Source organism: Carassius carassius, chromosome 45 (assembly GCF_963082965.1).
Source record: "Carassius carassius chromosome 45, fCarCar2.1, whole genome shotgun sequence".
NCBI lineage: Eukaryota > Metazoa > Chordata > Actinopteri > Cypriniformes > Cyprinidae > Carassius > Carassius carassius.
The window spans coordinates 7,205,880-7,227,986 of record NC_081799.1 but is presented as its reverse complement, the minus strand read 5'-3'; the positions used below and the strand labels follow the sequence as shown (position 1 = coordinate 7,227,986).

General features: G+C 36.5%; 1 protein-coding gene across 4 annotated transcripts in view; it reads right to left on the bottom strand.

Annotated features, from left to right (window-relative positions):
- Positions 1-22,107, bottom strand: part of LOC132127870 (spermatid perinuclear RNA-binding protein-like) — a 99,873-nt gene that overhangs the window by 5,721 nt on the left and 72,045 nt on the right. For all 4 annotated transcript variants that reach the window (XM_059540060.1, XM_059540064.1, XM_059540061.1 and 1 more), the window contains 13 exons: positions 18,791-18,935; positions 14,266-14,357; positions 13,756-13,851; positions 12,769-12,880; positions 11,915-12,012; positions 8,634-8,739; positions 8,103-8,186; positions 6,527-6,738; positions 4,096-4,248; positions 2,841-2,975; positions 1,882-2,022; positions 1,539-1,665; positions 460-510 (listed from right to left, as the gene is read on the bottom strand). In XM_059540060.1, the coding sequence (XP_059396043.1) occupies positions 460-510; positions 1,539-1,665; positions 1,882-2,022; positions 2,841-2,975; positions 4,096-4,248; positions 6,527-6,738; positions 8,103-8,186; positions 8,634-8,739; positions 11,915-12,012; positions 12,769-12,880; positions 13,756-13,851; positions 14,266-14,357; positions 18,791-18,935 (1,552 nt within the window). The remainder of the gene's footprint in view (positions 1-459; positions 511-1,538; positions 1,666-1,881; positions 2,023-2,840; positions 2,976-4,095; positions 4,249-6,526; positions 6,739-8,102; positions 8,187-8,633; positions 8,740-11,914; positions 12,013-12,768; positions 12,881-13,755; positions 13,852-14,265; positions 14,358-18,790; positions 18,936-22,107) is intronic.

Genomic DNA, 22,107 nt, shown 5'->3' with positions numbered 1-22,107 from the left:
TAAATGATGACAATTTTTAGTTGAACTATCCCTTTAAAATGTACATGCTCTTATGTTAGCTCGTCCCAGCACTAGTCTTCAGACTGTGTTTAGCATGATCTTCCTCTCACCCATCATGCCCAGCGGCTGCTTTGAATGGTGTAACTGTGTGCTGTAGACAGCAGCACTACGCTGATGCTTAGAGAGCCGCCCAGAGTCAGGAGTCGAGCAGGCAGACTAGACGAGCAAAGTCACACTCAGGCCAGGTGCAGCAAGTCTTGCTCCAACCACAGTTAAGAACCAAAAGGTTATGGTTCACTTCCATCGTCCAGGGACTCATTTCTCTACGGGATTCTTTGGGGATGTGATTTTGGGGTTTGAAAGCCCAATTTGAGAGCTGAATGGGGGAGTAAGTGGGGGCAGATTTGGACCCTAGACCCTGACTGGAGGAAGGGAGGATGGGAAGGAAGGGGTACGTACCGTATGCAGGAGTGGCGGCCGCTGCGCTGTACCCGTACGGGGCTCCGAAGCCTGCGAGAACACAGCATTCATGATATATGATGAAGTGTGAAGACTCCTTCACATGATTTGACTTGTCAGGGCCTCAACACTACCTGTGACCTTTGACTTCAGTGTCATGAGTCTTTCTGAAGACTATTATGCAGAGTATATAACACTGCCTGGCCTTGGCATTCTCATCCTTGATAATGGACATGGGTATGTCTTCTGACTTAAAGAAATGAAAAGCTACACCCTGCATTAGTTAGGGTTCAAAGAATGTTTTCCAGAAACATTTCAATCAGTGAAATAATGATTCAATCCCTATTTATGTATTTAAATCCAGACAGTGACTTTTTTGGCCAGGCAGTGCATTAATTATACGTAAATACATATAATAAACAAATTAAAATAATAACATAATACCATGCTAAAAATAAGAGCAGGTGATCTTATTCAAAATTAAAGTGAATTGATACAACATGATATATATTTTAAAACCTTTCATAATAATAAACTTGATCACTGGAGCAGTACACCATTGGCAATTGTAAAGATTTTTGAGTATAGGTGTTGATAGCAACAAAATGGCAAGATTTTAATTTTAAATTAAACGAACACAATTTTTTTTTTACTTTAGACACAATAGTATAAAAACCGTTCAAAAGTTTGGGGTCAATACGTATTTTTTTTAAAAATAAGTCTCTTATGCTCGCCAAAGCTGAAATCTACTGGACAAAAATACATTATAAACAGTAATATTGTGAAATATTATTACAATTTAAAATAACCTTTTTGTACTTTAATATATTTTAAAATGTAATTTATTCCTGTGATCAAAGCTGAATTTTCAGCATCATTACTCCAGTCTTCAGTGTCAAATGATCCTTCAGAAATCATAAGAAACATTTCTTATTATCAATGCTGAAATCAGATTAGCTGATTATTATTTTTGTCAAAACTATCACACGTTTTTATAGAATATATGTAGTTAAACATGTGCCCAGAAGTAAACGGGTCTTTAGTCACTCTAGAAACACTGTCTGGCATCAAACACACACCTGGTGTGACGTATCCAGGTGCTGCCGCAGCGCTGACGAAGGCTCCTCGCGTGAGGGTGGGTCTTCCTCGCCCTCGTGCTGCCTGGACCGCCACAGCAGACACAGCAGCAGCTAATGCCCCTTTACTCTACAATACACACAGGCTTTAATCAGCAACGAGAAGCTACAGCAGAAAGTGTAGATCTGCCACAGATTGATTTCTGGAGAAAAGACATGAATTAGTCTCTAACAGAGCAGTCATGGATTACCAAGCACTGACCCTAGATATCCCAGGAACAGACTGAATACTGAACAACCCTGTCTAGATGTTATTGGTCACTAGTCGAAGCAACAGATGACCCACCTGAGAGATTATTCTCTTCTTCTTGTTGCCAGCAGCATTAGGCCCGGAGAAGAGTTTTTCTAGAGTCGCGAGGGCAGCGCTGGCTTTGGCTACTTTCTTATTGGGTCCTGCGCCACGAAACTTCTGCCCATCCACTTCCACCTGCCCACGAGAGAACGGGATGAGGATTTTGAACAGGAAATGACATCAGTGACTGAAATCTGAGATGACTTGGTTTAAAAAAAAAAAAGTTTGGAATAATCATCTTTTTAATTCTCTTGCGCATGTTCACCAAAGGTTTATTTCATCAAAATATAGCAAAAACAGTAATATTGTGATTTTTTTTTAAAACAAATATCTTTTTTGTATTTGAATATATTTTTAAATGTAATTTGTTCCTGTGATGCAAAGGTGTGATGCTGATTTTGAAAACTGGAGTAATGGCCGCGGGAAAATCCGCTTTGCATCACAGGAACAAATTAAAAATTTGAAAATGTAAATAAAAACAGTAATATTTATAATATTTATAATTCTAATATTTCACAATATTACTGTTTTACTGTATTTTGGATCAAATAAATGCAGCATTGGTGAGTATAAAAGACTTAATTCAAAGAAAAAATAATATTCCACATTTTTTCACACTTTCTAAAGCAAATGTGAACGCTTCTTGTCATTGAAAAAGTAATCTCCACAATGCTACATTATTGTGAGGATTTATTATGCATTTTGTTTTCAACCAAGTTAAAAAACTATGTTTGGTTGCATAAAGTGATGGCACACCTCTCTTTTCTAAATTCATGAGAGAGGACATGTTACACAACAAAGATGAATACTTGGGTTAGAGATTCGTTTAAATCCCTCTTCCCCAGTATGAGTAATAACAATAAAAGTATTGCCCATCATAGCAAACACCACTAGTAAACAGTCTTCTTGGTGAACAAGGATTGAGTGGTACGTGTGTGTCTGGTGAGGCCCACCTCCATGACGAAGCGTTTGTCGTGACTTCCTCCGCTCTCTGAGATGAGCTCGTACTTCAGCCCGCGACGTTTCTCATTCAGCTCCATGACTGGGTTCTTCCCGCTGGCCGTCAAAATAGGACCCTGAGTTCGCACCTGGATGCAAAACATTTTTCAACTCAACTGAATCAACACTGAACTGATGTGTGCCAAATACTCTTACTATTTTCTTATGTAGAACTGATTACAGCTGAATTAAGCTTGTTGCATCTCTAATTAACTGAAAAAAATTATAATAATTATATATATATATATATATATATATATATATATATATATATATATATATATATATATATATATATATATATATATATATATATATATATATATATAAAAAAATGTTTAAATAATAATTGTACTATAAGTACCATTAGTACCATTAGCAGTAGTACCATCATTACATTTTCTTCAAGATAAACACTTCAGTATGTGTGTAGTAAACAGACTTTTCAGACTCCTTTAGTGATTTTTTTTTTTCTTCCAAAAAAGCACCTAGTGACAAATCTAGCGACTTCTTGGACAAAAAGAATTTTTGTGCAAATTAACATCTCGGAAGGGAGAGATGTTTATGTAGTTTTAATGGGCCACGTTTCAGTCACTATTTTATATTCATTCCATTGTCTGACAACAGAAACAGTAAAATATATAAATAAAAACAGTTTTACTGAGAGTTTGGCTGCATTGAAATACAGTATGTGAGCACAGAGAGGCAAACATTTGTAAAAGGCAATACAACCTAATGAAGTGTTGTACATGCTAATTAGCGTATGAAGTCATCTAGCGACATTTAGCAACTTTTCAAGCTGGCTTTAGCTACTTTCCACTGATAGAAGTTGGCAACACTGGTAGTAAACGCAAGTGCACGTCTGTGCCATTCATTCACACAGAGACACGCAGAACATGCAGATTCATATCTAAATGGTATTTTTGCAGCTTAATATTCACAGACACTAGTCCATATCAAGCTATACATTCAAAATTTGGCAAATTCCATGACATTCCGCATTATGCAGTAAATTCCATTTTTATGACTGCATTCCGCGATTCTGTCTGCGTTTTCCACATTGCAGAAATCATATATCCTTATGCTATTTTCTCGTTTATTACTATGAAGCTGCTTTGAAATAATCTTTATTGTATAAAGCACTATATAAATAAATTTGACTTGATTTGAGTAGAACATAGTAAAAACATTTAGTGAGTGTGCGTGTACCTCCAATGTGCTGGAGCTGTCTGAGGAGTGTGATGTGTTATTGCTTGAGTGTGTGGACGTTTCGCTCTTGCCCTCTCCGTCCGACTTCTCGTCTGCACTCATGGAGTCCAGGTCTGTGTCGAAGCCTGTGGGGTAACCCATCGCCTGTAGCACCTACACCACAAAAACAGCATCACAACTAATCCAGCATGAACGCCAGCCACACAGAACGTGATGGAGAGTTACAATTTAATACGCAAGCAGTGGCATCAGATGACTACGATGCAAGACTGTAAAAAACATTTTGGAAACTCCAAAAGTTGACTATGACTATGAATAAATGATTAACTTTTGTAACTTTCCCTATTTAAAAGGATATACTTTAATGAGGAATTTACTCTTGTATGGAACATGACACCATGAGTAGAAAAATAAAGTAAAAGTATCTTTAAAAGAGAGACTTCAAGTTCTGGCAGGAAAGATTCACAAAAAGATGAAATATGCAGGCCGTCAGTAAGCAGGCGGAATCAAAAGTGGACAGTTCCTTGGATACAGAGGTCATTATTGAGAGTGAAATCATCACTTTGAAAAGAAGTTCACAGAAATGTGCCCACACCACAGATGCAAAGCGGAGCTGCAGATCTCTGTAAATCAAGTTGGATGTTTAACATAGATAAAGAAATAGAGACAAAACATATTACACTTATACTGTATATTGGGGGTGTACAATTTATTATTAAATACCATATCAATTTATCAGCCAATGGAAATGTTTTAATTAATCAGTATTGATATATATTATATCAGATCCAGAGTGAATGCAAGCTTTAAGTGTGAGTTTACACAGGGGTAAAGGATATCATTTGTCAGTCTGACCCAAATTGCCATTACAGAAAGAGGATTAGAGCGGTCCTATGCTCCAGAGCCTTTGTTCACCAGCACTCAGGGATTACACAGATTTGAGTTCTTTTTGCATTCTGGGCATCACTGGTGTGTGTATGTGGGAACAAGTTTAATCGGTCTTCCTAAACGACACATTGTTTTACTATCCTGCTACAGTGACAATAGGGTTAAATCTACAAATCTGATTTAAGATCTGATTTAAAAGACTGATTTAACCATGGTCATGGGATCAAGTATACAGCTGACAACAGCTTAACAACAGCACACCAACTAGGTGTGTCAATTTTTACTTTATTTTAATACATATTTATTGTCTAAATGTGAACAACGTCAAAAAAAGTTTGCTTTGTAATTTTGCTTAATTGACATGAAACCAAAATCATGATATGGCTAAGTTAGTATGATAATATTACTATTGTAACATTGCACTGTAAATTAAAAATAGTATTTACGTATAATAATATACTATTTTGTAGTGCTGTCAAATGATTAAACCAATGCATCCAAAATAAATGTTTTGTTTACATAATATATGTGTGTGTGCTGTGTATATTTATTATGTGTATATAAATATACACACAAACAATACAAAATGTGTATATATTTAAGAAAATTATTTTAAATATAAATGTAAAATATTTAGATATAATATCAATTGTATTAATATAAATATATACATTTTCCAAATATATACTGTATGAGTGTGTATTTATACATAATAAATATACACAGTAAACACATTATGTAAACAAAAAGTCATTTTGTATGCGATTAATCGTTTGACAACACTACTATTTTTACTTTACAGTGCAATATTACAATTGGTTATATTTATATTTTAATATTTGTTTATTTAGTAATAATAATTAGAATAATAGAAATAATTTGAAATAATCAATAACTTTTTTTTTTGCTTTTTTATTTAGGATTAATCCATTTAATTGAATTTAAAATCACAACCAATAAAAACAGTTGTTAGCTGAAGCACTAAATCTAAATGAAACTTCATATTCATTTTCGATTACATAGAAAATAAAGAAGAAAAAAAGGACTCAAAAGAATCTGTAAATGATCCAAGCCAGGTTTGAACTCGGGTCACTCGTATCAACACTGTGGTTATTGTTAAAGGAATAGTTCATCCCAACATAAAAGTTCTGTCATTATTTACTCACCCTCACCCAGTTTTTTGAAACTAGTATGACTTTTTGTTCCATAGAACACAAAAGAAGAAATTAGACAATGTTTAAGCTGCTCTTTTCCAGTTTCAGTATCAGGAGGCTTCAAAACACTTACAATACACCACACGGGTCATATGGACTACTTTTATGGTGCTTTTTTCTATTCATGACAGCCCATAATCAACAATAACTTTCAATGCATGGAAGCGAGCAGCTCAGACATTTTATCTGATTTCTCCTTATACTGGTTTCAAAAGGTATAAGCATGAGTAAATGATGACAAAATACACATTTGTGGGTTAATTATTCCTTATATGCAATGGTCACCACTCCAATCACATGATGCAAAGACAACTGACGTCCAGGTGTACCTTCACAGCCACATGCAGCTTGGCGGTCTTCTTAGAGGAGCCAGAGGCTTCGTAAACAGTGCCGTCGACGTCTACAGACATGGTGAAGATGGGGGCATGAACCGGACCTGACTGAGACAGCAGTTTATACTGCAGCCCCGGCCGGATCTGGTTCAAGCGCATCAGAGCGTTCATGGGTTGATTCGAGTCTATTGCTTTACTGTCAAGAACTGCTGGAAGGGAAAGAGAACAGAAATAAATGTTAGCGATTATAGGGCAAAACAAGCGCTCCTTAAAAACACAGCTCATCTTCTAACTTTCTGCGATCCCTTCGTTCCATCAGCTGGTTAATTGCAAAATTCTGCTGCTTTGAAAAAGATTTATTTGAGCCGGGTGAGGAGCGCAGGCTGGAGACAGCAGCGCGGCTCCAAGAGAAATTAAGAATCAATGGCATTGATTTCCCAACGGTTGTCTGCTTCCTGTATGAGAGAGCAAAAGATGGAAGCGCAGCAGGATGAGGAGCGGGAGAGAAGAGACAGCGAGAGAGAGAAAAAAAACAGCAGAGAGAAAACTGGACAGCTTTTTGTGTTGTTCTTTAATCATTCTAGAAAGAGGAAATCACTTTTTAAGGCCAAAAAGGGCCAAAATCAAGAAGTAACGACTGAAGAAGGAAGGTTACTGTACCAGCGTTTCCTTGCTAGTTTAAAACAGGAGAGGTCATTACAGGCAGGATTTGTCATGAAGCACTGAGAAAACTTTGTTTTGGAGAGGCACATTACTTGTAGACAAGTACTACATTTATACATTAGATTGACATGTCATTTAAAATGAAAATATCAACTAAATAAAAAAAGGAAAGAAACTTTCTAGAAAGTGTGCTAGAAATGGCACTCCAAACTGAACAAAACATAGTTCTAAAGGTCGACTGATATGAATTTGTCAATGCCCAAGGCTGATCTTATCATCTACAGTTATCAGCATTTGTTGATCAACAATATACTGAAATACATAATGCAATTTATAGAGATAGTTCACCCAAAAATGTATGCACCATGGTACTGAAGTGAACACGTGTCGAAGATTGACACGGAGGAGAAGAATTTGTTGAACAAAGTCCTCATTTTTGTTTCCTTTGCACACAAAAAGTATTCTTGAAGCATCATAAAATTATGATTGATCCACTGATGCCACGTGGACTATTTTAATGATGTCCTCACTACCTTTCTTGGTCTTTAACGTGTCAGTTGCGTTGTAGTCTATGCAGGGTCAGAAAGCTCTCGTTTTTATCTAAATTATCTAAGTTTGTGTTGTGAAGATGAATAAAGGTCTTACAGGTTTGGAATGACATAAGGTTGAGTAATTAATGACAATTTTCGTTTTTGGGTGAACTATCCCTTTAATGATAACAAATGAGAATTATTTTTCACAATGTTTAATAAAAACGTATTTAATCCAAAAGGAAATTACCATTAATCAACTAACTGAACACTGCTATTGACAGATGCACACAATCTCAATAAGGATCTCAATTACACATTATATAATTACAAATGAACTGGTTTAACCAACATCTCTGTCTATCGTTGCTCAGACTGACCTTTTCTCAGGTTGCGTTTCATCTTCTTGATGAGGTCTTTGTCATCCAGCAGACCATCTTCATAAGGTCTCTTCAGCCCTAGACCTGATACAAAAGAGTAGAGTTAATGTGCTGATGAAACACAATTACTAAAAGACATCAAAAACAACTCACAGAGCTATATCTGGATGTCAGTGTGTCAAATTTCTGAACTATTTTATTTTCATGTCATTCAGCAGAACTAAATGGATTTGCAAAAAAAATGACTTTTTTCAGACAACACTTCTCCTATCTTATTTTAATTGGATAGTCAGTTAGCCGCACCCCCAAACTCACACCAATGACTGAGTCCGAGTTGCTGTTGTCATGCAGATGTTCAGGATGTTCAGACAAACAATCTTAAAACTAATGTTTGAAAATTGTTTCACACTTTTCAGGGAAATAAACCTACGAACAACTTATAGTTGTATCTACATATTAAACTAGACCTTGAGGATTTAAATATCGAAAAATTACACAGCCTTAAGTAATTAATTAATTGTGTGTGCTCACCTTCTTTATCTGACCAGGGGAATTTCTGTGAAGGTTTACTTGAGGGAAGAGCGTCCATCTCTAAGACCTTATAGATCTGCCCAAAGGCCATGAGCCGCAGAGCATGCTGGAACATATAAAAAAAAAAAGTAACAAAGTTACGACAGAGAAAAGTTAAATAATCTGCTCCTGAAAGAAAAAAAAAAAAGTCTTAAAACGTACCCAGAAAAAACACCCACACACTTTTTTTTATATATAATAAAGCAATAACTCTCAGTTTGAGCCCACAGACTGTAGATGTGGAACATCGGCACTGAATCACCACGTTCAGAGGAATTATGGGGGACAGACTGGCTCACAAATAATTCATGCAACAAATAACTCACATTACCTCATCTCAACAGATATTGACAAAGCTGTTTACTTTAGTTATAGCACATTAATAGACCACATCAGGTTTGGTCCCTAAAAGTATTCCTGGAAAAGATTTGTGAGCCCATATTGGGAAACACCTGTAATTGGAGTAATCAGTCCATCAGTGTGAATATCACCACAGTGCACTAATCGTTTTAATACAACAATAGGAACCACACTCCAGTGGTTTGAGTCTTACCTATCAGATAGGTCCTTCAAAGTATCTTGGAGAGGTGAGGTGTCCAAGTCACAACATCTAACTACTGGGGTGCCTCAGGGCTCAGTTCTTGGACCACTTCTCTTCTCTGTCTATATGGCATCTTTAGGTTCTGTCATTCAGAAACATGGCTTTTCATACCACTGCTATGCTGATGACACTCAACTCTACCTCTCATTCCACCCTGATGATCCGACGGTAGCTATTCGCATCTCAGCTTGTCTAACAGACATTTCTTCCTGGATGATGGACCATCACCTTCAACTCAACCTTGCCAAGATAGAACTGCTTATGATTCCAGCAAACCCATCGTTTCATCACAATTTCACCATCAAGTTAGGCACATCAACCATAACTCCTTCAAAAACAGCTAGAAGCCTTGGAGTTATGATTGATGATCAGATGACTTTCTCAGACCACATTGCTAAAACTGTCAGATCCTGCAGATTTGCTTTATTCAACATCAAGAAGATCAAGCCCTTTCTTTGGGAACATGCTGCACAACTCCTTGTTCAAGCTCTTGTTCTGTCCAGGCTGGACTATTGCAATGCCCTCTTGGCAGGTCTTCCAGCCAATTCTATCAAACCTTTACAATTAATTCAGAACGCGGCAGCAAGATTAACTTTACATGAGCCAAAAATAAAACATTTCACACCTCTGTTTATCAATTTGCACTGGCTTCCAATAGCTGCTCGCATAAAATTCAAGGCATTGATGTTTGCCTACAAAACTACCACTGGCTCTGCACCCATTTACCTAAATTTGTTACTTCAGACTTATGTGCCCTCTAGAAGCTTGCGTTCTGCAAGTGAACGTCGCTTGATTGTGCAATCCCAAAGAAGCGCAAAGTCACTTTTAGGGACTTTTAAATTAAATGTTCCCTCCTGGTGGAATGACCTCCCCAACTCTATCCGGACAGCTGAGTCCTTAGCCATCTTCAAGAATCTCTTCCATCTTTATTTGACCCTCTAACGTTAACACTTACATTCTGTAAGTCGTTTTGGATAAAAGTATCTGCTAAATGAATAAATGTAAATGTAATGTAAATGTAATACGGTCCCATACACAAACTATGACTCTAGATGAACAGAATTGCTACATGACGTATATTTGGGTGGTTCGTCACAGGATAGAACTAGATTGCTTACATTATAATCAACAAAGCTATTATCACTGGATGTTACTTCACTTCATGTTTGATGTTTGTAAAGGTTCATGCTTAAACTATTCAAAAGTAAATTGTTTTTTTTTCTTAAATGTATTATTTAATATTTGATATGCTACCGTTCAAAAGTTTGGGGTGGGTAAGATTCTGTAATGTTCTCAAAATAAGTCTCATTTTCATGTCTCAAGTTCATGTAACAGCACTTATTTGAAATAAAACTGAAATAAAAACACAAAAATGTCTAATCTGACCAATTTAAACCGTCCTTGCTAAAAATTATTTCCAAAAACAATCTTATTAACCCCAAACTTCTTACAACAAATTTGACGCATCTGTTTCCCAAGTTTAGCGTTAATGGTATTGTTCCTAAACTAAAGTTTGAAATTATATGTTAGGTAAATAAGCATTAAGAATAACGATGTAATGAGTTAAAATTGCATTTCAATGAAGTTAGATTGACATTTTCCTTCCATCAAATTCGCAGCTCATTTTGAGCTCATGAGTAAACTGCATGGATAAGCACCATCTTTCAGCCTCATGTGTGACGGCACAAACTCTTTCTTGAATGCAGTATCTCTGCAGGTAGGCATATCACCGCAATGCATCTCATTTATGACAACGGAAAACAGCTGTAAAAACAAATGCTCATTGATTCCCGCATTATCTCCAAAAAACCTAACGCATCACATTCACCTAAGTAGAAGATGAATAAAACAAATATACTGTATATATGAATTATTATTTTTTAATAATTATATATACTGCTGTTTTGTTTTTTCTTCTTCAAGGAAATGATACAGTTTGATAAATATGTTAAGCAGTCAAACATATTCTTAGCTTCAGTGGTGTGTGTAGAGTCAGGAAGGGTGTGTGTGTGTGTGTGTGTGTGCGTGTGTGTGTGTGTGTGTGTGTGTGTGTGCGTGTGTGTGTGTGTACTGAACCTCTTCGATCTACTGCAAAACAATCAAGCACATTGTGATTCTGCTCTCGACTGCACGAGTGTTCAAAGGAAAAGCACTACAGAAATCTACTCGGAGATGCAGCACACACACACACACACAGTCCCCCCGTGGCAGGAAGGAAGATTCACGGGCCGGCGCCGTATCATTTTCCCACGCTCATTAGAGAGCCAATCATCAAGGATCTTTATCAGGATGAGTGTGTGTGTTTAGTTTGGATGATACAGTACATGGAGCATTCACAATATATTTAATACGATCTGGGTTTTCCCAGAAGACAAAAATATTAATTTGTGTTCAGGACAAACAAGGGACTCAAGAAAAACAATTACAAAATAAATAAAAAATAGGATCATCTAGGTGATACAGTATGTATGTAAACATTTGAAGAGTCATTTTTATTAATTTAGCTATTATATTATCTTGTGTATTATATATAACCATCTTAAATGTATAATATCTTAGTAAGGACAGTACTAAAAAAAAAACTACATGCATTTTTGTAAGATAACTAATATTTTGGTAAAATAATGAACTTTCAGTTAACCTGTGCGTTGTATGTGATGGCCTCTGCCTCCTCATCTGTCATGGACGACAAGGTGTTCGTCGGCTCTTTCTCACAGGGATCATGCAGGCCTGGTCCACCTGAGACAAAACCAAAAGTTATTATATTATAAACGTGAAATACATTCAACAAATGATATGACTTACATTGCTGACAAGAAGGGCCCAGTCAAGATTTGAGGAAACTACTGGAAACTAGTGTGTCATTATTGAGTGAGTTACTCCCCATCATCGCAGATGAACAGTTAATAAACTCTAAACTATCACTCTAATCTGATAGTGACACCACTGCTGTCATCACACCGCACAGGACTTATTCACATTTATCTTACTTATGGAGATATTTTGGAAGCTTATTTAAAGTCAATTAAGATTAGGGATCTATTAATATACAATGGATCATTTTCGGTTTAATTTTTTTTTTATTAAAAACAGCATTCATAATCAAATCAGGTAGAATGCTGTAATTTGAGTAACTGAGCATCCTGTTCCTGAAAAATGTATAACGGCTTTCTTAAAAATATAGAAAAAACACATAGAAAATTGTAATATTATTTCAGAATATTATTGTTTTTATCAAATAAATGCAGCCTTGAGCATGAAACTTCTTTTAAAGACATTTAAAAAAATCTTACTGACCCTAAAATTTAAACAGTAAGTGTAGATATTGAAATTTAATTAACCATAAAAGATGAGATGTTTTGTATATGTCAAAAAAAAAACCATAACAATTAGAATTAAACTAAAAAGAAGGGGCCTCTTTGTTGTCTGAGGCATCTAGATCTATTCTCTAGAAGCTCAACCTGTTTTACTGCTTGATTGTGGAAGTGTTCACACCTGGAAGCAGTATGCCAGAGGCGAGACACTCCATGACCCTCCGCAGAGCCTCTCCTGCTCCCAGAGGTCTGTTACACGTGGCGATGGCCTTCTCACATATTAATTCCAAAGGCTGAGAACAAAAGAGCAAATCGTTTTCACTGATTTGGTACATACAAAGCTATCAGCTCTTAAAAATTTTGCCTATGGGAGATTACTGTACATCTGTGGTTACTGTAAAACCATTCAGTTTAATGCTTCAAATACAAGATACTAATAATAGAATAGATCCAGTCCTAGAGGCTCACTATTTCCTCAAAATTATGAAGCAGCTTGTGTTTCTGAAGGATCATGTGAGACTGAAGACTGCAGTAATGATGCTGAAAATTCAGCTTTACAGCACAGGAATAAATTACACTTTTAAATATATTCACACAGAAAACAGTTATTTCGAATTGTAATATATATATGTGTGTGTGTGTGTGTGTGTGTATATATTTTTCTTAATATAATGTAAAATAATAATAATGTAAAAAGGGTTTAATATGGTTTTGTTTGTGTATGTTTTTTTGACTCTCAAAGCCATGATTCATGTCCATTTTTTTATAAGACTGACATACTGCAACGGTTTGAGTTAAAAATCTCTGTTTGTGTTCTACTGAAGAAACAAATTCACCTACATCTTGGATGCCCAGGGGGTAAACAGATAAACATCTAATTTTCATTTTTGGGTGAACTATCCATCTAAACAAAATATTTAATTTATTAGGTAAAGATGCATTTCTACATAGAACAGACAGGTTTGGGAATAAACATACACTCATTCAAGAATAATTAACCACAATAAACATAGAAAACTGATATGTACCTGAAGTGTATTGTCTGCATTATACCACAGATCCCCAATCTTCAATAATTCAACGGTTCCTTAATCTATGACTGAATTCTCTAAAGTTTTACTGTAGTATTTGTCATGATATCAGAAGGCATCAGAAGTCTGATACTCACCCATCCTTTCAGAGGTTCCCACGCAGGGACTCTATTGCACATGTCTCTCAGTATTCGCAAGACGATCACGCACGACTTTAGCCCATTAACTCTAGCCTGAGGAAACCAGAGGGAATCAGCCAATGAACTGACAGCAACAATCAAACCCAGCCTTTAAGCAATCTCTAGATCTTGACTATATGTGAGTGTGCAAGTGTGTTGTGCTTCGGTTCTGGCCCGTGTCGTGTGGTTGATGGAGGAGGGGCGGGGCTTATGTGGGTGGGGTGGGAGAAGGGAAGATATGGTGCAGGAAAGCACTAGACAAATCCTTCATGATAACAAGGAGGTTATGGACAAACAAAAACAGGCAAAAGAAAACTAATAGTGAAACAATTGCTTTTGTAGCCTTACGATACGCAAACATTCATGATGAGGTGACAAGCATTTGGAGAGCTGGAGGAAATCGAGGACAATGGCATGTTGTTTTGGGTCATAAGGCTACAATAACAATGAGAAGAAGAGAGCGCCAACCTGGAACCATTTGGCATGTCGCAGAGAGGCCAACGCCACCAGGCACCTCTGTCTATCCAACAGGTCCGCCGGCTCGCTCGACTCAACTCTCTCTATCGGTGAGAAGAACGGGACAGGAAATCAAATCACACACGCGTAGACACGCACACTCACACACATACATACACGTGATGAGGGAGGGGGCTGTTAAGGCACAGCAGGAAAGAGAAAGGAGGAAGCCAATCGGCTCAGGTGGTCCAGTGCATCCAAAAGAGATGAGAGCTCAGTGCATCTCCTTGGCTGGCTGGAAACTGGAGGAAAGATTCGCAGAAGGTGTTAGCATGTGCTGAGTGTTGCAAAATGCTCAACACGGCCTACAAAACAATTGCCACTACACACCATCCTAACCAGACACGCTGTAATACAGCATACTCTGTATTAATTTTTAGTTTTGGCCCGATGAGCCACAAAAGTGGTGAGAAACAATACATTTTCTGCCACTTTGTACACATTTTTGGTTGGATACTGGATTGCTCCGCCCACAGCACACTCTGATTGGTCCACAATCCCAACACACAGACGCAGTGGTGTTAAAGTGTTGAATGGTGTATAATTTACAGTCAAACTTATATTTAAAATTTTTTAAACTTATGCAAAAATCTAAAAAAGAAATGCTATCTACGAAATGAGCAAGATTAAGGGGTATATGATTTTATTTTAAAAAATTGCTTTTTTTATTAATTTACAATTAAATTTAAAAATATTTACAATTAGATTTCTAATTATGTATTTATCTTTATTTTTCCTGTTTAAAAAAAATGACAATCCATCATTTGAAATGTTGTGTATATATATATATATTTTTTTGTTCAGAAAAACGTTAAATTTTTTTTTACAAAAACCATAAAAAAAATTGGGGGTTGGTAAGATTTAAAAATGCATTTGAAAAAAGTCTCTTCTGCTTACCAAGGCTGAAATTATTTGATCAAAAATATAGTAATAATTATACTCTGAAATATAACATTTTGTATGTAAACTTCATCAGCATCACATGATCCTTCAGAAATCATTCTAATATGCTGGCTTGTTGCTCGTGAAACATTTCTTACTCTTATCAATGTTGAAAACAGTTGTGTACTGTTTTTAACACTTACTCAACCCAAACTTTTTAACAGTAGTGTATATCCTGTGCTAGACGATGTCAATAGATTATTCAGTGTGAAAAGATTGTTTTAAGAGAGTTTGGTTTCTAAAAAGTCCACAGACTGCCTAAAGCTGAGGAAACATCTGTAAACAAAACATTCAGATTTCGTCTCCTCACACAGAATTTCAGTGAGGACAGAGACTAATTTCCTGTGGCATGTCTGGTTAGGTGCTAACGTCAAAAGCAGCGACACATGCTAACAACTTCAGCGAATCAGTGCCAGTTTGTGCTTGGATTGACACTGGAATAATGAAGACATGCAGTGGGTATGGTTATAGACCAGCCACAACAAGGGAAGAGATCGCTCGCACACAACACACACTCACAATCTGAGCTGTCAGAACATTTTTCTTCATCTCTCCCACCCAAACAATACATAAGAATCATTCCTGAACTTGTTTGATGATTGTTTTTCTTTCATTGGCTCGGTAGGTGAGCGTGTATGTACCAGTGAGATCATCCCACTGTTCCTCTGCAGATAAACAAACAGATAAAAGACAGAAACGGCTGCCGCAGTGTAAATCCAGGACAAGGTGTGCAGGTTAAGTGGTATTAATCAAGGGGGGTTATTTAGAGATAACTGAAGCATTACTCTTTCATAATTCCTCTCTGGATTTTAATCAGAGCAGCCCAGCTGAGGAGGGTTAAAGAGGAAGATCTGTCAGAGTGATAGAGAGGTTTAGCCCACCCTCTAATCAATGACACACACACACACACACCACAGAAATCAACATCAACCATCATTTATCTCCCCACAACCTTACAAACATTCAAAATGAGACAAATGATTCGGTGCATCCATAACCGAACCATACAAATCTCCAGCATACAAACACAAGTGGAAAAACATGTCCAGGTCCAAAAGTCTGAGAACGCTTGTTAATTATACATTTGTGTGTGTGTGTGTATAAATATATATACATTTTTTTTTTTTGTAATTTATTTGATATTTTTACACAAGTTATATTTTAAGCAAGACAAAAAACCTGAATTGAAAAATTAAGATTTGCGATAAACATTTGGAACCCTCTGTTTTTCAAAAATAAACAAATAAATAAATAAAATAAAAACAAATTAATACAATTAAATAAATGAAATAAAATAAAAAACCTCAAGTGTGATTCTTGTTACTGTATGGCATAAAAAAAATCCTAAATACAATGACACATAATTTAAATCAACAAATTTAAGTTAAAACAAAATACTGTCACAGTGCAATTAATATTTTACTTAAAAATAATGCAACATTGCATTTTTTCTTTTTTTTGGTTTAAAGTACATTTTTATGCATAACGGTAATAAGAACTTTGGAGGAAAATGTGCTTAAATGTCAATAAACAATGTCACAATGTACAATATTTATGATCCTAAAAACAAGCTTCATGTTTTTTATAAAGAACAGTTTCTTATTTATTTTTGTTGATTTATGGAGTGAAATACAACCCAGTCAAGTTCTAATATTACATTGTTATGTGTGTTTGTGTCATTTATGCACGTGTGTGAGCTGATGTGTACTGCCCATTCAGGCTGGTCCTGAGATTAAACCGTTTCTCAACGGGACAGGGCCCTTGACCCAGTTGGGAAAATACGAGGTGCTCCTGTCGTGATCTACAACTCATCGCTCCATCTCTCCCTCCCTCTTGTCATCCGTCATCCCTCACTCCAGGGGCAGTGTCCACATCTGATACATCTGCTAGATGGATGAGGTGTGTGCTGACACAGGTATTGATTCCTCAACCCGGATACATTCCTTCATTTTCCTCTCCCCACTTCTAACAATCTACATCAAACGGGATGGCGGAGTGAGCAAACAGATGAGAAAATGAGGGTGTTTGTGTCTGAGAGAATGAGATTAAGGCATATTGGTCTTAAAGTGCACTCAAAAATCTAAATTCTATGATCATTTACTCAAACTGTTGCTGATCCCCACTGACTACCATAGTATGAAAAAAAAATAATAATACCATTGAAGTCAATGAGGACTAGGAACTGTTTGGTTATCCATATACTTCAAAATGTCTTATCAATAGAGAGCATGGTGACCATCAGAATACTGAAAATTAATCACTTTTAATTAAATAACTTTTTTAAAACACAATATTGATTTTTTTTTAATGTTTTAATATAATCATCAATCTTGATAATGTATAAAAATATTTAATATAAACATTTTATTTAATTTATTATTTTATACTTGAAATTCGTTTAAATTCATTAAAACTGATCATCAATCATTAACAACGCAGATTTTTACTACTTTAAAAAAAATCTCTATCATAAGCTCAGTAGGTAAGTCAATGAATTTCAAAATATTAAAGTGTTCAAATCAGTTAAGTGTACTTCATTCTTTAGTAATCAAATCATTGCATTTAAATTCTGCAGAAATCGGCGGTACTTTTTCAAATTCCATGAAGGCCACACTAATAAGACATCTACCTCTATCGTCCTCTTTAGTATTGAGGTTTGCTGCTGTCACTGTAATGGATGAGCACTTAAGCAGGTTCAGCAGGGCTGCACCCCTCCAATTCACTGCCAACACATTTGCATAGAGTGACAGAATGAGTGTGTGTGTGTGTGTGTGTGTGTGAGGGAGAGAGCAAGGGAAAGAAACAGCACTTTTCGCATCACTGCAGCTCTAATTGTTATAGCCTAAATGCCGTCTTTTAAAAGATACAACCACTTCAGCTGTCAATGCGATCAGTCACGGGTCACGGCACCAAAAACTCCACTAAAACACTTCCATCTTGACCCTCATGTGTTCGGAGCTCAAGTGCCTCTACATCAGCAATAACTGATGGCAAGCTGAATCGGGAATAAAAAAAGAGTGACTTTAAGAAATGATGAAAGTGACTTAAAGGGGACATATTGTGAAAATCAGACTTTTTCTGTTTAAGTGCTATATTTGGGTCCCCGGTGCTCCTACCAACCCAGAAAACATGAAAGAGAACATCCCAGTACATTTTTTTTTGGTAAGTCTCTCTCTGAAAACTTCTGAAAACCGAGCCACTCAGATTTCGCTCCCCCTGTGACGTAAGGGGATCTTACAAGTTTACACCCACTGTGCTGCCCGAGGGTCAAGAGTCTGACAGCATGAAGACCACTCAACCCGCTGCTGAATCAGCTCTGTGTGTGTGTGTTTGTGTGTGTGTTTAGACTGTGAGATGAGTCCAGCGCTGTATGCGGCCCTGAGAGTGTGTTCTGGAAGCGGAGTAAGGAAGAGATGAAAGCTCTTTCTTCTAATGGAGCATCACTAACACACACACCAACACATTCATCCATCCACTCCCTCATCTGCTGTTTAGCAAACGAAAATGATAAAGTTGATCACATGCGGGCACAAACCTTGCTCCTCCGTCTCACCATCATCTTGCATCCGCGGGGAGGTGAGCGTCACCTTCAGAGTGAGTTTGGGGTCTGTTGTGGTAAAGACCAAGATGGCGGCATCTGGAATAGAGCTCTGTACCTCGTACTTCTCCCCTGTCAACTTCTGTAAGGGTCAGAGGTCAAACACATGCAAAGATGATACAGAATGAATTATCTTGTACTTGGCTCTATAGAAGGGTATAGTTGTGACCTATTTAACTGTATAACATCATGGAAAAATTTATTTGAAAATTATTGGATACACTAGACTGGAGTTTCACCATATACAGTACTGGTATTGATGAAGTATTGACCATATTTAAAAAATGAAACACTGATATCATGTTAAAAACATATATGTAACCCTGCTAAGGACTTTAAAGGCGATTTTTTTCAATATTTGGATTTTTTTGCCCCCTCAGATTCCCGAATTTTAAAAATTGTCCTATCATAACGAACCATACATCAATTGAAAGCTTATTTATTCAGCTTTGATTTATAAATCTGAGTTTCAAAAAATTGACTCATTGCTTGTTTTGTGGTCCAGGGTCACATATGAAAATGTAATTTAACATTTAGTAATTTAACAGATGCTTTATCCAAAATAAATGACAAACAAGGGTAATAGAAGCTATCAAAACAACAAAAGAGCAACGACAAGTTCATGCTAGTCTAACTTAATTTAAAACTAAACTGTGGCTAGTTTTGCCAGAAGAAATTTTGACATAAATAAATGAACGAATGAATAAAAGAAAGAACGAAAGAGAATGAAAAAGAAAGAAAGAAAGAAAGAAAGAAAGAAAGACATTTTCAAAGAATTTGTTGTTGAACCTTTAGACAACATATTTTACAATCAGGCTTTTATGGCTCAGCTCTTACATTAATTACATGAATACATGAACACACCTGCTTTGAATCAAACTGGACAAGAATGGAAAGGTTACGTTTTGGCATCCCATGGCCACAGCTGGTCACAGTACATTTACAAACCAGATTATGAGGTGGGACCTAGACAGCGCAGAAACTGGCTTTAATGTTTAATGTAATCCGGTTTGATGTGGGGGACGCCTCTGTAATCCATTCAATTAATTCAAGCCACACATTCTCAATCCGCCTGCTCTTTTCATGTAAACCAGAGATCAATTACATCTCCCACTGCAGTGACCCGGTGTGTGTGTGTATATCGGCTATACAGAGCACATTTCCTTCATGCGTTCACATGCTGCTAAGACAGTCTATCACTCAATCGCTGATGTGATGGCTCTGACCGATAACGAGAGAAAGAGGAAGCAAGCAGAGAAAGTTTCCATTAAGAACAGATCCATTATAGGAGAGCTGACCTGCTGGCAGTACAGTCTGCTTTCATGGGATTTGTGTCTGGGGTCTGTTGTGTGCATGGGAGGCTCAGTTTTTAATCTGTATAGAAATCTGCAATGTTTCATTCCCCTCAAAACATATGTTCATAAGGCCATCCTTAAAAATATTTTGCAGTAACAGTAATTTAAAAAAAAAAAAAGGGTCGGTAGGTCGGTCTATATTTTTTTTTCAAGTTCCAATGTAAAAAAAAAAAAAAAAAGTAAATTTTTGTGATGTGATGACGTCGGTATGAATTTAAACAAATTAGCATATTGTGACGTCACTGACTGGGTCTTCAACCCGTGCCTTCGGGTGCATCATTGCAAACCTCATTTTGATGCAGGCTATATAGACCACAAACAAATTTAAATCTTTGTCAAAAACATGTTTATTGCATGAATTTCAGGTGAGAAAAAAAATGAGGTACTGTTTTACTTGCATCCACCGCTACATATCAATGCAACTTACAAATGAGAGAACGTTTACTTTGCTTTCTTGGGTTGTCACTTTTGTGAAAAAAAATCCTGTTTGATTTGAGTGACGAGTGTTCATTGAATCGATTGTAAAATCGATTTTGCATGTCTAAAGTTTTATACGGCAAATAACACGAAATATAGGTAAATCCACGGACAACAGGCAGGAGGAATGTAAAGATTCAATATATTGGTAAAGACCAATATTTCTGATGATTTATTGGCGTGAAGTTACGTGCACAATGACAAACAGGAGAGCAACATTTTCGAAAAAAAAAAAAAAGCAGAGTGGACTGCCATAATGCAAAACATTTACTGCAGGCTTCAAACATGGCTGTGTTTACGATTAAATTTCAACAACAACAACAAAAATCGCATAGGCGATTTTCTTAGGCTGTCAAAATATTTTTTTTCCGAATATTCGTTGAATTTAAAATAAAAATCCACATTCAAATGCGCATTCGAATTTTAGGTGTGCATTAAGGAAGCTTCCTTATGAGCCCCGGTCCGTGTTCCAGTCCACCTCGCCGCGCGCACAGCTGTGTCTACACAACTTTCAAAGGCGGTGTACTCATCTCATCTTTCACCTTGTGTACGCGCACGAGATGCGATGACAATATATGTGTCATTGCATTATAAGGTTATGTTAGCCTATCCAGTTGAAGCCACTTGATCACTGTGGAGAAGATCTTGTTTACATCAAAACTGAAACCAAGCCGTTCACACAGAACGAATATTTCGCGCATTTTCTAGAGGGACACTGTTGGACTCCCGTCTTGCACAAGAGAGCCGCATGTTTAGAAAGACATGTAAAATTTATGTATTAATTTAATTTTCTAAAAATATCTCGAGACTTTATGTTGGGTTTTTGTTCTCCATCCCACTGCATCTCATGTTTTTAAATGAAAAAATGTATCCTGTGTGACTGGTTTTCTGCCCTTTTTATTTATTTAACAATGCATGCATACATGATGCTGTTTTGTTTATAGTTCTTTAAGCAACTTAATTAATAATAATTGGTTCATAAACATTATTTTAAATGTTTTTTCACAGTCATGTATTCTAATGCTTTGAATAAACATGCAGTAATATTTTGCTCGATGCGCTATCTTGAGCCTCAGAAGAGAAGCAAAAAGCTTTTCTTTACCCTTACTGAAATTATGCATTTAAAATTCGAATACAATTCGAATTTTGATCATATTTAAGTAAAAAATTTGAATTTAGTTTTTCAGCTATTTTGACAGCCCTAGGCGATTCAAGCCCGAAACTGTATGAGGCTGAATACCGGCTGAATTCACATTTCTGTTGTAAAAAGAGAAACATTGTGCAGAAGTATTATTTGCTGTTATGCGTGTTTGTCCGAAGCTGCAGTTGCTGTGTGACGCCTGTTCAAAAAAATCATTTTTCATTTTCTTATTTTAGTTTGCGAAACTTGTGTTGGTTGATTCGTGCTTGATTCGTGCAATA